We start from the raw sequence: 22,249 nt of genomic DNA, 5'->3' as shown, positions 1-22,249 counted from the left end.
TCTCAAGGTTTGTTGATAGCAGTCCAAGTGGCAGCTGAAGCATTATTTATGCTTCGCTGTCCCACGACCTGTACTTGGACGTCGACACAAAATGACAACCCGACCGGTAAGTCCTTGCTCTGTCAGCTTGCACTAGTAGATATGGTCATCGCGACTCCAGTCAGTCTCGAAGCTGAGGATCAACCGGGACGTTTGGACAAGAGTTGCTCGGCCATAAAGCATTATGCTGACACTGCCAGGGCTATATGCAAGGCATACCCAATTTTGGCCACGCCAAGCCACCTACTGACAATGGAAACTGAGAGTGTGGCGTGTACGAGGTAATGTCCCATCCTCCATCTCAACATTTGTCAGGTGCTATTTGATTGAGTGTTACGTGTCCGGAGACTCGATATGGACATCTGGGCATCCGTTCTTCCATAGCACCGAACGCGGGCTCGTCGGGCCTGAATGAGCTGTGCCCCACTAACGCTTTAGGCAACCAAAGAGCTGAACCAAAGAGCTGAACCCAAGATCGATGTTTTCGAGAGTTGGTCTAGTACAGCGGCAATATACGACAAGCCAGGCGATACAGCCGCGTCCTGAGCTGAGTAGCTATGCGACATTGATTGCCGCACCTCAACGTAAGGTATGTGGATCGGATAACCTAATCATTTACCAAGGATCGCATGAGCCTTGGCTGGTCTTATTCCGTGATTGCTTACTCGCATAGGTACCCCCAAACAGGACTATACACGTCAAGCAATATCGGCATAGGTCGACACAATATTTGCCTGATCCTTCTGCATACCTTGCCTCGTCGGACGCTGCTCAGGCCTCCCCAGCGCACAGGCCCAGACGATCACAGGGAAAGATGCGGTCGAGAGAACCGAGTCACTTGGTATGGCTCAATCAGCGGAAGGCCCCCGTTCAGAGTCTTTTCAGGACTGTTTTGACGGCGAGGATATTTTTGCTGTCTGATGGGACCAAGACTACACTCGACCGGCCTGTGGGTTGTCCTGGTGGCTCCATCCCAAGAGACAGAAAGACAATGCCATGGCTCACTCGCGTCATCTTTCACAAGGGTTTTGCCTCGATCGGTGTTCAGCAAGCAGACATCTGCATACACTGGAACATCCTGTGCGGCACGCCCCAGCCACAAGTATGACCGCTCTCCTTTCTGCGTAGCTTGCAGTCATATCGTCGAGGGGAAAACCCGAGTAGACGACAAACGGTCAAGCCTTCAGTCCCATCAGGCTCATCAATTGGTGTACCCGGCGTAGGCTTTTGCGGAGTGTCGTCCCTCTTTCGTTGGCTAAATCTGTACCTACCGTTTGCTGTCGTCGTGTCTTGACAGGTCGCGCTGTGTTCTGGCGGTCTGAAACCTGGCTCATCTGTCAGTCTGGTTAAGTATGCTCTTGCGTGTTTTTGAGCGCCATGCCGATCTTGACGACGGGAGGCCTTCAATTCCAGCACATGCTGAGAAAGCTTTGCGCTCGATCACTGCTGACAAACCACTTGTGGCCCTTTTGTCGACATATGATGGCCTGGCTCGATATCAGCAAGTTTGCCTTGTCTCTGCCTTCCGCGATCCTGAGTCCACAAGTATACGTGATGGGTGAATTTTGCGACATGGGACAATGCCATCCTTCCTCGAGTCTCATATTAGTTGCGTGGAGTCATGCTGAGTATCCGACTGTCACACCGAGAACCCAGTCACCATTCACTATGCATTAATGCTCGTATGGATGTGATTTCTAGACAACCGCCCAAACGCTGATGACCACGGCTGAGTGTCAAGCACTCACCACTTGAATGCTGCGAGCATTGCCATAAGAAGACGGTTATATGCCAAATCTGCATGTGGGACCACCCGCCATCATAAGAGGCCCTTTGACATGGTCCAAATGACCCAAGGACAATCCCTCTGCGCAATGGGCGTCCAGTCTTTGATCTCCTTGCTCGTGTCCACAAGCACGAGTTTGGCACCCATCGCCAGCGTGCCACCACAACAATCGAACAGACTCCCAAACTCGAAGCCCAACTGCAGCTCGATCAAGCCAATCTTCTTCTGCACTTCATCCTTGGGTATGTCGCCATAGAACAAGCTCAAGTGCGGAAGATATTCATTCTCAGCCCACTTCTGCGCCTCGTTTTCGGACAATAATAGCCCTTGCTCCCTGCATTTTGAGGCGAACTTGACCAGATTGGCATCCTTTTTGGCTCGGAGCGTGACTTTCTTGAAGAAGGGCTCTCCGGCTTCGAGCTGCTCGAGCTCGATTACCACCTCATTCTTTTCCTTTTGGAACTCCGGCAGAGTCAGGCCGTCGAGCCATTCCTGTGGTGATGATGATTTCTCATAAGTGTTTGCAGGATCAATCTCCGAGGTTACCGTCACGTGTGGAATGAACGTGTTCTTGGGCGCATGGGGAAAATTTGACGGTAGCGTGGTGCCGATCAGATCCTTCAGCGACTTGTTGAAGGCGTGGTCGTCGTGGGGAGCGATGAGCCAGAGCGATGACGGCATGGTTGGCCGCACGATCCCTTAGTGCTTTTTCTGGTTTCCAGAACAACGGGGGTGGCGGTGTGTTTCAAGTAGACGAGATAGAGAGCTGTACGGAGTATGAGCCGGTCTTACGAGGTACCAATGTTCTTCGAATTCTGCTGGAGACTGATTAGTTTCTGTTTGCTCTACTTCGTACTCGTACATCAGAGCGGATCAGAGAACAGTAAAGGCTGGCTGAACGCCGGGTAAGGGCAACGAAGAGGCACCAGCTGTGTGGGTGCAGAAACGTAATTGTGACGGCGGATCAATCATGGTGAGGTCGGATTTGCCAAGTCCACCTATCCCCGTCCGGTTGGTGTCGCGAGCGAGTTTCACAATCGCCAGGGACAAGTTTGGCGATTGTTGTTCGGACCGTCGCTCTCCCGTTCGACTTTCTGCCGTCACATTCACAGTAAGCGCCTCCAGTCGGGCAGGAACCGATGTTTTTGTCGTGCCACTCGGGAGCATACGTTAAGCCTCGCCCAGCAAAAATACAAGCGCATCCAGGATTTCATGCTTGTTCCCTGGCCATGCAATGCAGATCATGGGGATTAAGCCGTCCTGCGGCTCCTTCGTATCATCCCTAATTGGGCTATGACGTCTGAAGTTTGTGTCATCGCGACCTCAATTATGGCCCAATCCATCCAACCGGATGTGCTTCCCGGTGGTTCACCCGGCGAACGGTGTCTTTGATATCATGGGCGGTGGAAATTCAGCAGGGCATTTCTTTGGCACCATGCCGGGAACTCGCATCTCGCGAACAACTTCCCTCGTTTTCCCATAGCAAACATGTCCAAAGTTAAAACCATTGTCTCGAACCTCCACGGCAAGCTTTCGCATCACAAGCATGAACTGGGCCAGACGTTGACATGCCACGACACCGACGGCATCCGTGGAGGCTCTGAGAGTGATGTCGCTGACATTATCGAGAAAGAAGAATGGTCAAGTGAGGATGAAGACGATGATGGGCTGCAACATAGCCAGCCGACTAAAAGTCTCGAGGATTTCCTCGACAACGATGATTCTCCAGACGCAAAAGAGCGCTACGGCGTGCTCCCTTTGATGCAATCTCAAGAACTTGAAGATGGTGACGATGATGAGCGGCAGTCCGGGTGGATCTCTCTGACAGAGATTGACCCCCACTCGATTGGCAAGGAGATCTGTTTCCGGGCTCGAGTTCACATCGTCCGGCGCATGAGCGGAAAACTCGCCTTCATTATCTTTCGAGAACAGACCACCACCGTGCAAGGCGTGCTCAGTGCCAATGGCGGCGGGATCAGTGAGAACATGGTCCGGTGGGCCGAACATCTACGGACAGGCAGCATCGTCATTGTCAAGGCGAAGGTCAAAGAACCCGAACAGAAGATCAAGAGCACAAGCGCCCATCATATCGAGGTCGAAATCCTGAAGATCCACGTTGTTTCGTCAAGGACGGCTCCTGTGCCCTTCAGCGTGTACGAGGCCGATGCTGCGACGGATGGCCACGCGATCTCTGACAGAGTACGGCTTGCCAACCGAGTCCTCGACCTACGAACCCCATCCGCACAAGCAATTTTCCGAGTTCAGTCGTCCGTATGCAGGACTTTCCGCAACACTCTCGAGGATCGAGGCTTTCTCGAGATCCATACACCGAAACTCCAGGGAGGCGCGACAGAGGGAGGAGCTGATGTCTTCAAACTCAATTATTTCGGACGTCCCGCTTTTCTTGCTCAAAGCCCACAGCTTGCCAAACAGATGTGCATATCAGCAGACTTTGGTCGAGTATTTGAGATTGGTCCTGTCTTCCGTGCTGGTAGGTCTCCTTGCTGTGCTCTCCGTAGTAGAACTGGCTAACAATAACAGAAAACTCGAACACTCCTCGCCACATGACCGAGTACACCGGATTGGACCTGGAAATGGCCATCGACCGACATTATCATGAAGCGATGTGGTTAATCGACGCCACGCTCAAGGAGATCTTCAAGACCATCTACGACCGTAACAGAAACGATGTCGATACTGTGAAACGTCATTTCCCACATGATGACCTGATCTGGTTGGATAAGACGCTGAGGCTTACATTTGCAGAAGGAGTCAAGTTGCTGAACGACTCTGGCTGGACAAATGACGACGGAAGCAAACAATCAGAGCACGAAGACTTGCCAACCAAGGCCGAGCGGAGATTGGGAGAATTAGTCAAGGAGAAATACAATACTGACTATTACATCCTGGACAAGTTCCCCACGGCAGCACGTCCCTTCTACACCATGCTGGACCCCAAGGACGACCGTGTGAGCAATTCTTTCGACTTTATGGTTCGGGGACAGGAGATCCTGTCAGGTGGACAGCGCGTTCACGACCACAAAGTCCTGAGAGAGCGGATGGAAGCTCAGGGAATGAAGCCGGACGACCTCAAGGAGTATATGCAGGCCTTTGAGTGGGTAGCACCACCTCATGCGGGGGCGGGCATTGGGCTGGAACGACTGGTATCCCTAATCCTCGATCTCGGCAACTTGCGCTATGCCACGTTGTTTCCTCGCGATCCGAAATCCTTCCCAGCAAGCCAAGGACCAGACCTACGGCATCCCGAAGACGACACGCTCAACCGACCTAAAGGTCGTCTCCAGCCGCTCGAGAACCTGGTAGCAAACTACGGCGACGCGACAAATACATCGTGGATGGACGAACGCTTCCACGTGTGGCGAGACGAAAAGACTGGCGCGGCAATCGCCTACGTCCCCACGCACGATCGAGCCATAATCGCAGGTAATCCTCTCTGCCACACAAGCCAGTACGAGGACGTGATCACGGTGTTCCTGAAATGGCTCCGCCGCGAGACTCGCCTAAGGCCACTTTTCATCCTGGTGGACAAGGAAGTCGAAGAAGTCCTCGGCGACAAACTGGGCTGGCGGAGTTTTACGAATGTGGCCGAACAGCGCGTCAACCTGGCCAACAATGAACACTTGGACATCGAAAGCGACGTTCGGCGAAAGATCCGGCACGCCACAAACGAAGGCATCCACGTGGTCGACTACGGCAGCGACGTGCCCGAAGACGTGCGCGAACAGGTCATGCAGCGCGTCAAGGACTGGCAGAACAACCGCGAGGGCGAGCAAGTCCACCTCAGCGAAATCACGCCCTTCAAGGACGCCGCACACCGACAGTACTTCATCGCCAAGTCCGCCCACGACAACAAAATCCACTCGCTGGCCGTGCTCGCCCAGCTGGCACCCCGCTACGGCGTCCAAGTCAAATGGGCGCTCGACTTCCCCGGCGCGCCCAACGGCGCCATCGAACTGACGGTCCAGCACGCGCTCAGAGCTGCCGCCGACCAGGGGTACAAGACGTGCACATTCGGCGGCGGCGCCACGGCCAAACTCTCCACGGGACATAACGTCGGCGGCGCGAAAGCTGCCACGCTGGACAGCATCTACCAGACCCTGGCCGCGCGGTTCCGGTTGAACCAGAAGACGGGGTTCCGCGCGAAATTCAACACGTTGGATGATCCGTTGTTCCTGTGCTATCCGCCGCGAGGGCTGGGCCAGAAGGGAGCAAGGGCCATTGTTGATTTCTTCAGGGGGGATTAGTGAGAGAGCGAGAGACCGAACAATGTTTCAATGAGGACGTTAGAGAGCGTGGGTGCAACGGTGGTCGCCAGGAAGAACATACTTGACTATGGTTTTATTGGTGATATGAGATGGCTTTCAGAACGTTCCATACCTAATACCCTCACCATGATGAGATGCAAACACACGTGTAATGCGTTGGGCATACCGCAGCTTGAAGCACACAATACAGCACTATTGAATACAACACTCCTTCTCTGCTCCGCTCCATCCATTACTCGTCCCAACTGCCCGAATTTAGTCCGTACTACAAAATTCGATGGCTGCCGTTCCGTTCTTGTCGGGGTATACCTTGATGCTACGGAACCATTCGATCTGCCTAGGTAGGTAGGTACTACACCGTAATCTTCAGGGGAGGGAGTCCCAAAGGCGGAAGGGGGGAAGAAACCATGGCTTTGGACGTTCGAAATGGGGCACCCTCGGCACCCTTGCTACAAGTTACGTATATATAAATGGATGTGTGTATGTATGTCGAAGCCAAACCAAGGTCAAGGTCGAGATCAAGGTCGAGATCAAGTCAAGGTCAAGATCAAGGTCGAGGTTGAGGTCGAGGTCAAGTCAAGGTCAAATCAAGTCCGGCCTACTAGGCAGTCCTCTCCTCCCAGTGTAAGTGAGTGAGGGAGGGAGTAAGTGTGAGGGTTGAGATATGGACTTGTACTGTATATATAGGGTCGAGAATACTTCGTACCTTCAGACGCCCCAGGTTGCGAAGGAAGGTTGCTGCCATTCCCGTTCCTATCCCTCTGCCTCTTTCTCTATGTACAGGCAATGCACGCTTCTTCACATCCTGAGTGTCTCTCTACACTACGTACATTCCCCAAAAAACCACGAACGTACTCCGTTTGCATTCCCAGTTGCGTGTGTGGAGTGGTCTCGAGGAGATAAGACGGAGAGGGCAATTGCAAAAGTCAGTATGCATCCAACGCGAGCGGGCGAGTGGCCTTCCCTCCGCCTCTAGATTTGGGAGTTGTATTTCGATTCGAATGAGAATAGAAGGATGCTGATTCCTTCGAGTCTCGAGCCCCGTCTTGTCGAATCTGGTGTCTTCTTCGTTTCCTCACGCCCCCCGTCTTCTTGGATACTGGAAGATTCATCGTCGGTCAGTCGCTCGCAGTACGAGAGTCGCTCCTGTTCCCACCACTGCTCATCTGTGCGCCGTAGGGACTCTAAAGCTTTCGCGACCTCGCTCAGAAGGGGGTCTGCTTCACCTCCTCGGTCGGGTTCTTCGTTATTTTTGATTCGGTCAGGGTGTGTCCTCGACTTTACTTGTTCTTCCCATGCCATTATGTAAACCTCGCTTACGAGCCGGAATTCTCCTTCGGGGAATATCATATTTCTAAGTGGGAGTCCTTCGGACCAGAGTCCAAAGAGTGGGGACCCATGTAAGATCTGCGCTATCTCAGCTGCGGCCAATCGATCCAGGTGTTGATTTAGAATAGGTACCAAGAACTCTCCACAACACGTGCAGGCTTCCTGCATCGCCATCGTGTGGAAGAGTTTCTGTAAGGCGTGATTGACAATGGGATCTATTTCGAAGAATTGAGTCACTCCCCCAGGCGAGTATTGGCGAAAATCCAGGCTGATCGTCCCCACTCCCGTGGACTCACAAACATCCACCCGGACCTTGAAGAGGTCGGTGGAAGAAAGGATCTTCTCAATTGATACCATTGTCTCAGATGTTGTGGGGCACATATAGATATGCTGAAGTGAGATAACCAGGATGCATTCGACGTAGGGACTCCCACGATCGGAAAGGGGAATATGACCCAAGGAGCTGCGCAGAGACGAAGGCCGCGTGGCTGGAGCCGTTACAAGGTATGATCTCGCAGCGGCAATATACATATGCTGCCACAAAGGGACGCTGACAGGAGGAGAATGTACGGTCTCGGGAACGTGCCTTAGTTTGTAACAGAGTGTAAGACTTTGTGTCCATGAAACATGTTCCTTGAGCATTCGAATTAAGTCGTCCATACCGTTCCCGTGTTTAAGTGTCCAGCGGATGAGGCAAAAGCCACCGAGGCCATTGGACACGTTGGAAGCGGGAGGTAATAGCTTCGATTCGAAATATGCGGATAAGCAATACACGTCCGCGTAATAGTGGGCAACGTTTTCCTGAGTTGAAATTTGTGGGCAACACAGAAGCGAAAATTGGGCGTCGCTGGCGGTGCTATTTCGTGTGTGTTCTGCTTTGGCCAACTCCCAGGGTGGACTCCACGGATTTTGCGCTTGGGCTTTGGCGAAGATGGAATCTACGATATCTGTCTCGTCAGGCGTCCAAAGGTCCCGCTGAATGCAACCCGCATATCTGAGTGGCCTTTGGGCGATGGGATCAGGCACGTGAACGGCAGATATGATTGCCGAGGACAACATGAGCAGTTTAAGAGCATCCTGGTCAAAAATGCCACAAGCCCGAAGGAGAGCAGCACCCTTTCGACTTTCAACCAGGAAATCTTGGGCAATGCGGTGGATGAAGCGAAACACCGTCAAACGCGCGATGTTCAACGACTTGTAAGGCCGCCCTGCGGGAAATTTGGGATGTGTGTAGTCCAGGAGATGCTGTCGATCGTATTCCACTAGATTCGCGCATCTTGCTACTATGTTCGCCTCCAGATTGGATGCTGAAGAATCCAAAGCTGCGAGGCGAGAATCATTCAGCCCGCTCGCAAAGTACTCCTTGAGCTGTTCATGTCCCGAGGAGGCGAGAAGCAGATCAAGTGAGGAAACCTCTTGGCCTGCCTTGGTGGACGCGTAGATTAACGCAAGGTATGGTTTTGGATGCTTTGCATAAAATGTGTCCTGTTTCTCAAGCAAGAACGTGAAGAGGTCGTTCATTTCAGCGGGACACTCTTCCAAGCGCGACTCGAGGTCTTCTTCGGAATCGCCTTGGTCCGCAGCGATTTTGAGGTCTCCAGCGACCAGGGCAGCCCACAAGAAGACACCGTCTGCCATATAGGCAATCCGTCCTGCAAATTGAGCGGCTCGGGTTTGCTTGAGTCGCTCTCGGCAGTACAACGAGATATCAAGGCGATTAAAGTCTTGCAATCTGAGCGAGGGATATCTGCAGAGCTCGCGCTGAAACATTGGCTCGGGTCGACTTGAGCAGCAGATCTTGGCCGCCTCTGAAACAGAGGCGATATAGCGGACTTCGTGAAGTAAGGCTTCGTGGTCGCTTACAACCTCGTCCAGACCATCGATGAGAATGCAGTATTTGTACTCGGAATGTGATCAGATATTCAAATCAGGATCTCAGATCAGTGTCCGTCCAAGTTTGAGCGCGAGATCCGAACCTCGTAAGGCAAGATTTGAGACTGTTGGGAGCCGAGCCATCATCATCGTTCCGGATCTCCTCCACCAGCTTTTCGTTTTGGTTCAATATCTGAAAACACAAGGATCTCCACAATCCTTGTAGGGACTTCAGCAAAGCGCCCGTGGCTGGTCTGAAGAACCAGAAAGAGAGAACTCGTACTGGCTGCGGCCGTGCCCATTCCGTCAACATGGTCAAACCCGGACTTTGTGTATGTAGATTTTGGTAGATGTAGTCCATGAGGCTCGACTTGCCACTCCCTGGTTCCCCGCTGACCCAGAAAAGCCCCTGGCCACTTCGAAGCCACTGGACAAATGCATTAACATGTGAATTAGAATCAAAAAAATGGTCCTCGTCAGGTGCATCGTCGGAATGCCCAAACACCCAGCCATAAGTGCTTCCAAAATCGGAGACGCGTTGTTCAATCATGTTACGACGTTCATTCATCTCTGGAAAAGCCAAAGCATCGAGGAGGCGCACTCTGAGGGCATCTCGTTGTTGATCCTGAAGGTAGCTGGTCTGCGCGCAATGGTGGTGATCAAGGCGTTCAGTTATGGAGGCCCCTGTGGCTTTGATGGATGTCTCGATATCAGATGATGCAAGCTGAAGACGGGCCAAGACATGGACAATCGTATCTCTCTGAGCTTGATCCAGAGCCTTGAACTCTTTCCGCCGGGCTAGGTCGTCCTGGCCTGCTTTGATGCTGATACAATTTAGAACAAGGTATACTGATATGCATTAGAGAGGGACAGATATCGGATATATGCACTGCTCGCTTAGTGGTTTCACGACTTGCAATTGAGCTGGCGTCCACGTGGTATACACAAAGTCTACGGGGGAGAGTCGAACTGACTTACTAGAGTTCTTTTAGAAGGCCAGACTGCAACGCAGCCTCTTGCTTTTCCAAGGTATTAGTAGCTTGTCGATGGTCCCCTTTTTGTAGATTGTCTTCAGCGTCATTTTAAATGCGGCCCCTGTTTGTCTATTGCCAGTACTCTTCGACAGCTTGAGCTTGTTGAGCTCCGTTTTGAGCTCAGCGGCTGCCTTGGACGCATCTTCCGCAATCTTCCGCAGTCTATTTGCACGAGTCGTTGCGGGTGGTTTGAGGACGGCCTGTAGATCATTGTTCGCTGCTGTAAGGCTATCGGCGTATCTCTCAATGATGTTGTTCTCATCCAGCGACCCTCGTTCGTAGAGTTCTTTGCACACAGCCGCAGCTTCAATACCGTGTTCGACGAGGGTGACGACATTGCAGGCGAGTCCGAGCGCGGTCACAGGATCCATAGCGACGCTGGACGGTGCAGAGCGGACACAGAAAGGGGCGTGACTGGTCGGATTTCAATTGAAAACTTTCGACGACGATCTCGATGATGCGGCTTGCTGCAACTGGACCAAGTTGAGGTCTTGAAGCGTTACTTGATCGAAGATCGTGCCATCAGGCTGCGCCGGAAGGCGGGACGCCTTTGGTGTGCAGTCAACGCGGCTGAGCTCTGCTGTTCACAGTTCGATTGGCCTCCGTCGCCTGCATGCGGCTTGCCCATCTTGTGTCGACCGCGGACGGCTCGTACATGCGATGGCATTCTTTCTCTCATAGCTGATTTGCCGCTGGCGAATCACCCTGAATCGAGGGGTCAAAGGTGTCAAGGGACGGACGAGGTTTGGAACAAAGGGTCAAATACAGCTGCGGTTGGGTGTGGAATAAAGTGGTGGATCTACCTTCGCGGTCGCGCCTTCTGCGCCACTAGATGCTGACAGTGGCAGCCACCAGCATCAATTGTCTCTCTCAAGAGTCATTCACTATGTAAGGTATAAATACATTCCCTTGGCCACGCGAAAAGCATGAATCGTCGACATGAGCGTCGCCTGCGGGTTCTGCTCGACTCGTGTATCCCAAAGTATCGTTGACCACATGCAATTCGTTCGATCGTGACACCCCATACCGACTGTCAAGGCCATCCATTGTACCGTATCTCATGCTCGTACAGTATTAGAACCCCTCTCCTACCGCAACCTCGACTTCTCTCCGTTTCTGCCGATCGATCTTTGGCTCGAATGCTCCCTGCCGAGCGGCTATGGTCTCCATCCTGCGCAGTAGACTGCCATCCGTGAAGTCGCTCGTCGAAGCCAGATCAACTAGAGGCTTGCCATCGGCGCCGGCAGCGGCGTGACCTGCTCGGGAACCGCCCTGCGCACGACGGCTGGCACTACGCGCCAGGAGGCCCGTCCCTGTGAAAGGCCCGTCTTCATCCACGCCGTTGCAATTCGTCGCCGACTCGACCATAAACTTCTTTGGAAATGCCGTCGGTGGAGCGACTGACGATTTTGTGGGCAGCTTCGAACCTGTCGCTATCTCGTCAAAGCTGGGTCTTGCCGGCAAGAGGTCGATCAGCGGTCTCTGATTCTGAGTTTGTGACGGGCGGCGGACGGAGCCGAGCTCAGGATTCCGACCTATCTCAAAGCTCGTACCAGAGTCAAGCAGCGGCTTAAAAGACCCGAGCACATAAGGCAAGGACTCTTTCGAGTCACCAGTACCGGGTCTCCGGCCAAGTTGAGGCCCGACATTTGGTTCGGCAGGTTGTCGTTGCCCCTCGCCCAGCATGTTCACCAGGTACCAACTCCGCCAGGCATGGACAGCGTGATACCATATGTCAGCAATCTCCTTGTCCTTCGTGCAGAAAAAGTGCACGAAATTTGCGCCCTCGAGAAATACGGCACACTTCTCCTGGCTTTTGAGAGCATAGCAAAGTTTTTTCGGGGGTTTCAGCTTTATGAGCTGCTTGGTGGTAGGCGTGTACACGTCGAAATCTGAGACGTGGCAGATATTGGTAGAGTCAATGCCCTTCTCGTTCTTCGATGTGGTGATTTGTCCATCCTCTCGTAGCTTTAACCACCGCTTATCCCATTTGCCAGGTCTTTGTGAATGGTATATCTGCACTGTCGTCCCGTACGGTTGCTGTCTGGGAGCGTCTGCGGTGTGCAAAGCCGAGGCCGCAAACTCACCTGCGGCCATGATGAAAAGATGATTCTGCGAGTCATTGTCCCACGAGTTCATCACGTCCCGGATCCGCTCATACCGGCGCAGCGGTCTTTCCAGGCCCAGCTGCGAGAACGATTCCAGTACGATGGCTGTGTTGGGGTCAATCGACTCGGACATACATAGCGATGCGGACTTGAGAATGTCCTTGGCCGTCGTAGAAAGAGTGACAGGCAGAGTGATGAATGCTTCCCTACATTTGAGGGTGACCCGTCTCTCGCCAGCATTCACCGCAGATATCGGAGCATCATAGTTTGGCTTCATCGGTGGTGCTTCAACACCGGGCACCTGGTCGACGCGGCCAGCACTGTTCCTTCTGGCGCGACCCGCGTTTGGCCGCTGTTGTGGCTGCTCGACAGCAGACGATGCGCGTCGACGGTGTCTGCGGGTGTCCTGTTGTGAGGCTGCCGGTTCGCCAATGACCATGGCACACATTTTCGAACTCGTGCTATTACGTTGCGGCTTCATTGCAGGACCTGTGGAAGCAACCGCGTCTTCTTCGCGTTCAATACCGTGGACAAGTTGGCTGGCGTTCTGTCGTTCGCGAACAGACTCCACCCTGGCTGCCCGGTTCACTGACTCCTCGGGTTTGCGTAGCGCTTGTTCCTCCGCCTGATGTTTGTGCGCCACTTCTTGTGCGTTCTCCTGCTCTTTTCTGCGCCTTTCCCGCTCTTGATGCCGACGTCTGCTCTCCGCTTGTCTGAGTGCGATCAAACGGTCGTGCTCACCCTCGAGGATAAGCCGCGCTTCTTCTCTCGCAGCTTCGTACGACCTCCGGAATCCTTCAGGCTCGGACACTCCCCCAGTCGAGGCTGATGGCGGCTTGCGCGAGGTGATGTTGCTCGTCATCTGCCGCGTGCCCGCCCGGGGACTACTCTGCTGGATAACCATTCTGCGTCCGCCGTCTGCTCTGTCGTTGATCGGCTCATCTGCGTCGACAACTCCACCAAAAGTATTCCCTCGGATTCTCGGGAGAGTCGCGTGACCATTGTCCGGGGGCAGTCGCGGCACGGTTGGCGGTGGTGCGCTTTGTGTCGCAGGTGGTCTTCGATGATATCGCGGAGGCAGTCGTGTCGAAGCGCTTGGCGAAGTCTGCGGTAGAGGACGACTACTCTGCGGTTCCGCATCTTTGGTTGCGGATTTGCGGACTGATCTGTAGCGCAGGAACTTCTGAGGTTGCGCCGATTGCGCAGGCGTTTGTTGGGCGTCAATATTCATCGTGGATGGTGTCGCACAGTCTTCGCAACTTGTTCGTCATAATCGTAAGTGAAGCGGAGAGGACGTGGGATTGGAAGCCCTCAGTAAGGAGGGGCGTGTGTGCACGATGGTATGCGACAGGAAGCGAGGAATTCCCCTTGTTTATCTGCAAGGCTGGATTTCGCGTAGGTAATTAGCACATGGTCTCCGTGGGCCCCCAGCCCCCCACATTCTCCGTGAGTCCGTTGCACGAGCGGAAAGAGAATGCCGAGTTGATGGTGAAGAGGACCCAAAAACCTTGTATTTATACTCCGTAAATGCCCCGATGTGACAGGATATGGGTGGTTTGATCTGATACGAGAAAGACGACTCTGTGGTCAAGCGCAAGATTCCGACCTTTGTTAGCGATGTAGAACAGCAACACCACCAGAACCTTCCTCCTCCGACAGCTTAGACTCGCCCACCGCTATACACCATCTGCCGCAGGGACTCCAATCAATTGTCCTCGTCATGAATGCACATTGTCTCCTGTATCGTAAGTCTGTCAAGCTGGCCGCGTTATGGTGCTTCACCAGCTGGTGCGGATCATCAATAGGAAGCCTTGCACGATCTGGTAGTGGAATTGGCTGATCTTGGTCATCCGCCACCGGACCATCTGATATTTCACTGGTTGCCCCTGTCGAAGCCTGTCGTGCTGCCGACAAGCCTGAACTGGTGTTCGAAATCGAAGACTCAGTGGACTCACGCAACCGCAGTGCAGAGTCTTGTTCTTCCGCAACAATCTGAGAAACGATGCTGGCTCGATTGGCTTTCGAGGCAACTCCTTTCCTCTTCTTTACTGGACTGCTTTTGTTGGGACTTAGGCCGACGGAGTAGCCCAGCGCAAGTCGTTCAAGATCCCAAAAGCGAATCTCGGAAGTGGTGTTGCCGAAGGCAAGAACGGGATGTAGCTCTGGATAGTCCGACGAGGGCAGCAGGAGCCCGAAGCGCATATAAAAGGGTTCGCTGTTGGGAGCGTCGAATTCCAGCATTCTTTCAAAAGGGGGCTGGTCTTCGTATTCAGGGGAAATCTTCACAGTTTCCACCCCGTTCTTGCCCCTCGTACGCGTACGCATAAACCCGTTGCGCGTGTCTAGATGTTCTTCAGCCTTTGGGGCCGTCACGGGGCTTGGGGGCGGCTTCTGTGTGTCGAAGCCAGTCATCTTCCATAGCACGATCTTGCCTTCTTTTGCGGCCTTGGATATGACCAGGTCACCAAAGAACTTTACGCGATCAACAAAGTCGTGATGCACAGCCGAGCTGGTAAAATGAGGGAAATGGATGACATGAACTTCACCGGAGCTCCGCTTCCTGCTTTCTGGTCCGATTTCCCGCCAAAAGGATGATCCTTCTGCAAGATCCGGGATGGTCCATACACAAATGAGGTGGTCATGACCACCAGTGATCAAGTATCTTCCGGTAGAGTGCCACGAGAGGGTTAATAGGCCTTCAGAATGGCCTGTTGCCTGGCCGCAGATGATGATGGTGTGCGATTCATGCCGGAAACTCTGTCGCCGCAAGTCCCAAATTCGAACGCTCTTATCGACCGAAGCGGTCGCGACAATCCATGGGAAGATTGGATGGGTTGCTATGTCGTTGATGCCCCCATGTCCATGACCGATCAGTGTTGTGAATTGATTTCCTGTCACAGCATCAATCACCTTGAGTTGGCCTGATCCACCGGCGAGGGCGAGCAGGGGCTGGTCCTGGTGGACGTAGCACCATGAGCATGAGTTGAGACCCGAAGAATCACCGTCTCGCAGTTCCTGTTCATCCTCCAGTTCATGAAGCATAGTGATGACACAATCAGTCTGAGCCGACAAGCGAGCAATGTAGACTTTCTTCTGAGACACAACAGCAAAAACGGGTTCTGTGTTCGAAGGATCGAAGTACGGGTAGAACTTGACATCGTACACGTTGAACCGATCAGTTTCTGTTCCAATAATGAAGCTGCTCACCACTTTGGGTAGCAAGAAGGATTTCTGAAAGTCCGTCTGGGAGGCCATGCTGCCGTGCCGATGGCCAAGGTGTCCAAGAGGCGGCCTCCGTCCCCCAGATCGTCGAGCCAGCAGCTACTGTCGAACTCCGAGACAGAACAAGAGGCTGATTTCATTGTGTCAGAGAAGTGGCCTGCCTTTCTTCCTCTTTGGGCTAGAAGTGAACAGGTGGCGGTGTTCTTGCGCAGATCATGTTGGCAAGCTCTTTTCCATTCCCGCCGTGGTACGCAATTACTCACTGAGGGCTCCTTAGAGATTATATCCAGCTCCGTTCATAAAAAGGGCTGTACCGGGAAAGAACGTGCGAGGCTCAAAAGGCCAGTCAGTCATTGAACTGTAAATCGGGGGCTCATCGCTACAAATCCGCTTGGTCCCAAGCCGCCGTGCCGCTTTTACGGCCAGTCAATCACTTCTCCCTCACACTTTCGTCTACGCTGTCACCACCGTCGAGTCACTTATTTTGACGCTGAGGTCTACACTCACAAATCGATTTGTTTAGACACACGGAAATGGCACGTGCTCTGCATTTCCAGAAGACTCCGGAACAGATTAAAGCCGAGCTGGAGCAGCAATTTCTATGGCCTCCGACTACGTTCAGTCCGGAATGGCTGAACAAGTTGCAGCATCGATGGGACTACCAATCTTCCAATTACGCCGAGCTCTGCCACCTAGCCCCTACGCAAACAAGAACGGTCACCCGCTTCACCCGTGAAGGCCTTGAAGGGAAAGTCACCGGCTACCGACAGGTTACGGTGCCCGCGTCCAGTGCCACCGCGAAGAATTCGACGTCCTTGCTCCGAAGACCTGCCAGTCGAGCTGACTTTGTGCGCGGCGCTGCGGGCTTCTTTCCCTTTACACCTGGTGGCCTGGACGGAGTGGATGCAATTCAAGCCTATGAAGCCCAAGTGACGGTCGAGGAAGAGACCAAGCGACCGGCCAAGAAGTCTAGCGGTCTAGATCGCATCATCAATTTTGGTGGGAATGATGGCCTTCTCGAGGTACCCCCAGGCTTTAGCAGGGGCATGAAACTGGCTGAGAAGAAGTCCGCCCAGGCCCAAGAGGACGCTGAGGATGTGGAAAAGACCCTAGAAGACAATGATGACGTGGAATTGGTAGCTAATGATGACCAGCGCAACGGCGACGATAGGCACCCACTGCAGAATGGCACAGAAGAGACAGAAGATGAAGGTTTCACCGACCTCGATGACCTCCTGCCAGTGGAGTTTCCGTCACTCGAACCGCATGGAGAATTGATCTCTGCGACCACGAAAATCACGGGCAAAGAGTGGGCTCACGTGGTGGACATCAACAAGGACATCCCTAACTTCCACGAACTGGTGCCTGAGATGGCGCGTACATGGCCATTCGAACTCGACGTTTTCCAGAAGGAGGCCGTTTACCATCTCGAAAGTGGCGACTCTGTCTTCGTGGCCGCTCACACGTCGGCCGGAAAGACCGTTGTTGCGGAGTACGCGATTGCACTGGCGGCGAAACACATGACCAAAGCAATCTACACGTCTCCCATCAAAGCCTTGTCCAACCAGAAATTCCGCGACTTCAAGAACGTCTTCGACGATGTGGGCATTCTCACTGGTGACGTACAGATCAATCCTGAAGCTAGCTGTCTCATCATGACGACCGAGATTCTGCGCAGCATGCTCTACCGTGGTGCCGACCTCATCCGAGACGTCGAATTCGTGATCTTCGATGAGGTACATTACGTCAATGATCTCGAGCGAGGCGTAGTCTGGGAGGAGGTCATCATCATGCTCCCTGACCATGTGACGCTCATCCTGCTCTCCGCCACAGTTCCCAACACGTATGAGTTCGCTTCTTGGGTCGGCCGTACCAAGAAGAAGAATATCTATGTGATCTCGACACCGAAACGACCCGTGCCGCTAGAACATTATCTCTGGGCCGGTAAGGAGATGCATAAGATCGTGGATTCTGAGAAGCGTTTCCTCCAGAAGGGATGGAAGGCTGCAAATGACATCCTTTCCGGACTGGACAAGGTCAAAGAGCAGAAAGCTATCGAGGCTCAAACTCCAGCTCGAGGTGCGCCAGGCCGTGGCGCGCCGGCAGGACAACGAGGTGGTCGTGGTCAACCAGCACAGCGAGGCGGGCCACATCAAAGAGGTGGCACACAACAGCGCGGCCGCGGGCCCACGCCCACCCGTGGTCAAGGCAACATTGCACGAACAGGGCGTGGCGGCGGCCGGACGACAGCTGCCCAGGACAGGAATCTGTGGGTGCATCTGGTCCAGCATCTTCGGAAGGAAAACCTGCTCCCTGCATGCATCTTCGTCTTCTCCAAGAAGAGGTGTGAAGAAAATGCCGACTCTCTTTCGAACCAAGACTTCTGCACAGCAGCCGAGAAGAGTGCAATCCACATGATTATCGAAAAATCGATTGCCAGACTGAAGCCAGAGGATCGAGTGCTGCCGCAGATCAGACGCTTACGAGAGATGCTAGGGAGGGGCGTCGCCGTCCATCATGGCGGTCTCCTGCCGATTGTCAAGGAGATTGTCGAGATCCTGTTCGCACGGACGCTTGTGAAGGTGCTGTTCGCGACGGAGACATTTGCCATGGGCTTGAACCTTCCGACGCGTACTGTTGTCTTTTCTGGATACCGCAAGCATGATGGACGAGATTTCCGAAATCTGCTCCCGGGAGAATACACGCAGATGGCGGGTCGAGCGGGTCGTCGAGGCCTTGACACCGTCGGCACGGTCATTATCGTGACGCCTGGCAGGACAGAAGCACCTCCAGCGGGGGAACTCACTCAGATGATTACTGGCCCGGCCACGAAGCTCCGAAGCCAGTTTCGACTGCACTACAACATGATTCTGAATCTCATGCGCGTCGAGGCACTGAAGATCGAGGAGATGATCAAGCGCAGCTTCTCTGAGAACGCCACACAGGCGCTGCTCCCTCAGCACGAGAAGCAGGTCGCGCTATCACAGGCAAGTCTCGACAAAATCAAACGGGAGGCCTGTGACATATGCGATGGTGACTTAGAAACCGCTCACGAGGCAGCAATGGAGTTTGAACGACTAACGAAAGAGCTCCATATCCGCTTGCTCTCGTCACCCGTTGGACGCCGCCTTTGGACGGCGAAAAGATTGATAGTGTATAAGAAGGTACCAGCATATCTGGTCCAGCTCTATGGGACACCTTTCAAGCTGACTCGCACAGGACGGCACGCGCATGGTAGGAATCCTCCTCGACGAACCCCGAACCGGTGGACCGCGACCCTCACTCAAAGTGCTCGAAATCTCCGACGTCGACGCGCAGAGGTCGACGCGAGATCTCCTCCCCTACCTTTCCCGGGTCCGCACGATGTTCACCCCACTCCCCAGCAAGGTGTCTCGTGTCAGATGGGGTGTTGCCCAGGTTCAGTTGGACGATGTGGAATGTCTAACCCAGACGGTCGTCAAGGTAAAAGGCCCCCACTGGTACATCCAGGTCCGAAAAGGTAATAGTATACTTACAGCCAATGCAGGTTGACCTACGTTTGTTACTAAACAGCCATGCAGAGCAACAGAAGTTTGTGGAAAATGAGTTCCTGACGGTGTACTCGTCGTGGATCTCCACAGCGTGGGACGAGCAGGAATGGAACAAAGTGCACGAACTGTCCATCCGAGAGTTGTTGGTTGAGCGGCAGAGAGCTGCCACAATCTTCCAGAACGCAAAGTCTCTCTCGTGTCCGAGTTTCGTGAAGCACTACGGCATGCAACACGACGAGTGGTTGATCAAGGAGAACATCCAGGCTCTGAAGATGCTCATGTCCGACCAGAATCTGTCCCTCTTGCCGGACTATCAGCAGAGAACCGAGGTGCTGAAGGATCTCGGGTTCATCGACGAGGAGTCGCGCGTGCAGCTCAAAGGCAAGGTCGCCTGCGAGATCCACTCCGCAGACGAGCTCGTGCTTACGGAACTGATACTGGAGAATGTGCTCGCGTCGTGAGTGTCTTGCTGTCTACCAAACAGCCATCGGAACATGCACTGACAGGTGATAATGCAGATTCGAGCCCGAGGAGATCGTGGCCCTCCTTTCCGCCTTCGTCTTCCAGGAGAAGACCGACTCCGAACCTGAACTCACCGAGAACCTCAAAAGAGGCAGAGACGAGATCATCAAGATCTCGGAAAAAGTGAACAAATATCAAATCCTCCATCAAGTCATCCTCTCCTCGGACGACGCCAACGACTTTGTCTCGAGACCGCGGTTTGGACTGGTAGAAGTGGTGTACGAATGGGCGAGAGGAATGTCATTCAATCGGATCACAGATCTGACGGACGTGATGGAAGGGACGATTGTACGGGTCGTCACGAGGTTGGACGAGACGTGTAGAGAAGTCATGAGTGCGGCGAGGTTGATCGGTGATCCGAGTCTGTACCAGAAGATGGACAAGGCGAGGGAATTGATCCGACGAGACGTCGTGTTTACAGCGAGCCTGTACATGTGACATTTCAGAGTATGAGTCGGAATGGCCGGGCTATCCATGTCGGTAAGCGCAAGTATGAGGGAGCATGCCTCTGCGAGATATTTCAGACGATCATATGGGAGAGAAAGACAGTGTTGTTGTTGGTTAGGTGCATGCTACTTCGCTGGCAAGGTCCTCCTAAACAAAGGAGTCGAGAGATACACAGTGCGAACAGAATATGTCATCTCTGCATTCAACCTCTTCAGCACCATTCCAAGATATTGACCTATTACCTCAAATACCTGCATGTACTTACCCTAGTCGTGTATGTACTGTTCACCCAAACGAATCGCATCCGCCAACTAAGAAATACGAACGAATACGGGCGAGCATCACTCAGGCACGACGGGCAACTCCTTGCCGACCCTGACGTCCATCATCTCGTCTACGGCATATGCAGTCCTCGCCAGTTAGAGGAGTATATCATTCATAGTCGACCCTGATCCTCAGTCCAGAGACCAGACCTTAGATACCAATACACACAGAGAGGCACATAAAAGAAGTCGACAACAACAGCACCTGCTAGCATGTCCACCACCCCCAAGCTCATCACGTCGAACGACCTCCTCGTCTGTCGCACCTGCGGGGCGCAATACGACGTGTCCCAAGAGGTAGGCCTGACGGAATGCCGGATCTGCGAGGTACGTCGCAATAGTTTGTCTCAGAGGGTTTCCGGATCTCTCTCCTACGGGGCGTAGCGTAGTAGTTATAATTGCTACGCTACGCTTCGCAGGATAACTCATTCTCTTCTACGTAGGACCCCCGCCAATTCATCCCACCCATGGGACACAGCTTCACGACGCTCGGCGAGTTGATCACCTCTCGAAAATACGAGAATGTGTTTGAGCAGTGCGAGGTGAATGAGACGGTGGTCGAGATCCATACGGAGCCGAAGGTAAGGAGTACAGTACGGTCGATTCGTTGGTTGGTTTGCGGAGGGAAGGCACTGACTACCTACTGCTTGATCACTCGAGCACCTTGGTTGCTTATACGCTCGTTCACACGCTTACACCCTCGCTCGCTCGCTCGCTAACCTCTGTGGCTGGGATCAGTTCGGCATCGGGCAGTCGGCGCGCTTGATTCAGACGCCTCATGGGAATGTGCTTTGGGATTTGGTTGCTTATTTGGATGAGGGGACTGTGGATAAGGTGAGCGCGGACGAAGAGGCCACGTCCAGGCGACTAACGAGTTCACGCACCGCACATGCAGATCACAGAGGTGGGCGGGTTGAAGTTCATCATCATTTCACATCCGCATTTCTACACGTGAGTCAAGTCGTGCGATCGTCTGGCTGAATGCCCGCGTGCCTGCCTGTCTGCCTCGTGTTTTGAGTACAGTCCGGGCCTCTCTTCGTGCCTCTCCTCCGCGGAGTACACAGTATGTCTTCTGACGTCGGGCCAACGCAGAACATGGGCGGATTGGTCGGCCACGTTCAAATGCCCGGTATACATGACCGAGGTCGATTCCGTCTGGGCGAACCGCACGAACCCACCACCTGAAGGGGCAACTCTGAAATTGCTCACCGAACCCACTGCAGAGCTGCTCCCGGGCCTGACTTCCATCATTTGTGGAGGTCATTTCCCTGGGAGTCAGTGTCTGCATTCCGCACCGCCAAACACACCCATACCAACGCTGTTTGTCGCGGATACAATTTTCGCGGTCCAGTCCGGGCAGAACCCTGACCCGGGGAAGAGGAGTGATACCATCTCGTATCAGTTCTTGTGGAGCATTCCTAATTTTATTCCGTTGCCGCCGGACGAGGTGTTAAAGATATGGAAGGCACTGAAACCTTTTGATTTTAAGGCGACGTACGGGGTTATGGCGAAGACCTCCAACGTTTGTAGGTGTCTCCCTCATTCCCTGATCCTCGGATCCATTGCGTAAGCCGTCTTTCGCTGACAGCCGAGAAAGTCGAGCGACCGGGCCAGTCGCTCGGTCTCAAGGGCCGAGTTCTCCAGAGTGCCAAAATTGCGGTGAAGGCCATGGGGTATAATGATCATGCCATCTTTGCCGAAGAGCTGTGATGCGGGATTGCTGACTGGAGTCCAACTGAGCTGAAGTGCCG

The 22,249-nt window shown here is 53.6% G+C and overlaps 8 protein-coding genes across 8 annotated transcripts; 3 read left to right on the top strand and 5 right to left on the bottom strand.

Moving 5' to 3' along the window:
- Window positions 1-1,858: 1,858 nt before the first annotated feature.
- A1O7_09378 (uncharacterized protein) lies at window positions 1,859-2,506 on the bottom strand (the record flags this gene model as incomplete). Its single annotated transcript, XM_007763366.1, has 1 exon — window positions 1,859-2,506. One exon carries the CDS (start codon window positions 2,504-2,506, stop codon window positions 1,859-1,861), a length of 648 nt encoding a protein of 215 aa, XP_007761556.1.
- Window positions 2,507-3,313: 807 nt separating this feature from the next.
- A1O7_09377 (aspartyl-tRNA synthetase) lies at window positions 3,314-6,090 on the top strand (the record flags this gene model as incomplete). The annotated part of the gene is made up of 2 exons (XM_007763365.1): window positions 3,314-4,316; window positions 4,367-6,090. The coding sequence occupies 2 exons, from the start codon at window positions 3,314-3,316 to the stop codon at window positions 6,088-6,090; spliced, it is 2,727 nt and encodes a 908-aa protein (XP_007761555.1).
- Window positions 6,091-7,083: 993 nt separating this feature from the next.
- A1O7_09376 (uncharacterized protein) lies at window positions 7,084-9,078 on the bottom strand (the record flags this gene model as incomplete). Its single annotated transcript, XM_007763364.1, has 1 exon — window positions 7,084-9,078. The coding sequence occupies one exon, from the start codon at window positions 9,076-9,078 to the stop codon at window positions 7,084-7,086; it is 1,995 nt and encodes a 664-aa protein (XP_007761554.1).
- A 289-nt stretch (window positions 9,079-9,367) lies between these two features.
- Window positions 9,368-10,717, bottom strand: A1O7_09375 (uncharacterized protein; the record flags this gene model as incomplete). Its single annotated transcript, XM_007763363.1, has 3 exons — window positions 9,368-10,136; window positions 10,291-10,366; window positions 10,429-10,717. 3 exons carry the CDS (start codon window positions 10,715-10,717, stop codon window positions 9,368-9,370), a joined length of 1,134 nt encoding a protein of 377 aa, XP_007761553.1.
- Window positions 10,718-11,420: 703 nt separating this feature from the next.
- Window positions 11,421-13,685, bottom strand: A1O7_09374 (uncharacterized protein; the record flags this gene model as incomplete). The annotated part of the gene is made up of 1 exon (XM_007763362.1): window positions 11,421-13,685. One exon carries the CDS (start codon window positions 13,683-13,685, stop codon window positions 11,421-11,423), a length of 2,265 nt encoding a protein of 754 aa, XP_007761552.1.
- Window positions 13,686-14,232: 547 nt separating this feature from the next.
- A1O7_09373 (uncharacterized protein) lies at window positions 14,233-15,709 on the bottom strand (the record flags this gene model as incomplete). Its single annotated transcript, XM_007763361.1, has 2 exons — window positions 14,233-14,375; window positions 14,410-15,709. The coding sequence occupies 2 exons, from the start codon at window positions 15,707-15,709 to the stop codon at window positions 14,233-14,235; spliced, it is 1,443 nt and encodes a 480-aa protein (XP_007761551.1).
- A 500-nt stretch (window positions 15,710-16,209) lies between these two features.
- A1O7_09372 (uncharacterized protein) lies at window positions 16,210-20,166 on the top strand (the record flags this gene model as incomplete). The annotated part of the gene is made up of 4 exons (XM_007763360.1): window positions 16,210-18,840; window positions 18,896-19,175; window positions 19,237-19,663; window positions 19,725-20,166. 4 exons carry the CDS (start codon window positions 16,210-16,212, stop codon window positions 20,164-20,166), a joined length of 3,780 nt encoding a protein of 1,259 aa, XP_007761550.1.
- A 799-nt stretch (window positions 20,167-20,965) lies between these two features.
- A1O7_09371 (uncharacterized protein) lies at window positions 20,966-22,208 on the top strand (the record flags this gene model as incomplete). Its single annotated transcript, XM_007763359.1, has 5 exons — window positions 20,966-21,079; window positions 21,237-21,332; window positions 21,394-21,449; window positions 21,591-22,024; window positions 22,096-22,208. The coding sequence occupies 5 exons, from the start codon at window positions 20,966-20,968 to the stop codon at window positions 22,206-22,208; spliced, it is 813 nt and encodes a 270-aa protein (XP_007761549.1).
- Between the last annotated feature and the right edge of the window lie 41 nt (window positions 22,209-22,249).

Source organism: Cladophialophora yegresii (genome assembly GCF_000585515.1).
Source record: "Cladophialophora yegresii CBS 114405 chromosome Unknown aczIN-supercont1.7, whole genome shotgun sequence".
In the NCBI taxonomy this organism is placed as follows: domain Eukaryota; kingdom Fungi; phylum Ascomycota; class Eurotiomycetes; order Chaetothyriales; family Herpotrichiellaceae; genus Cladophialophora; species Cladophialophora yegresii.
This window is presented reverse-complemented; position numbering and strand designations above follow the sequence as displayed.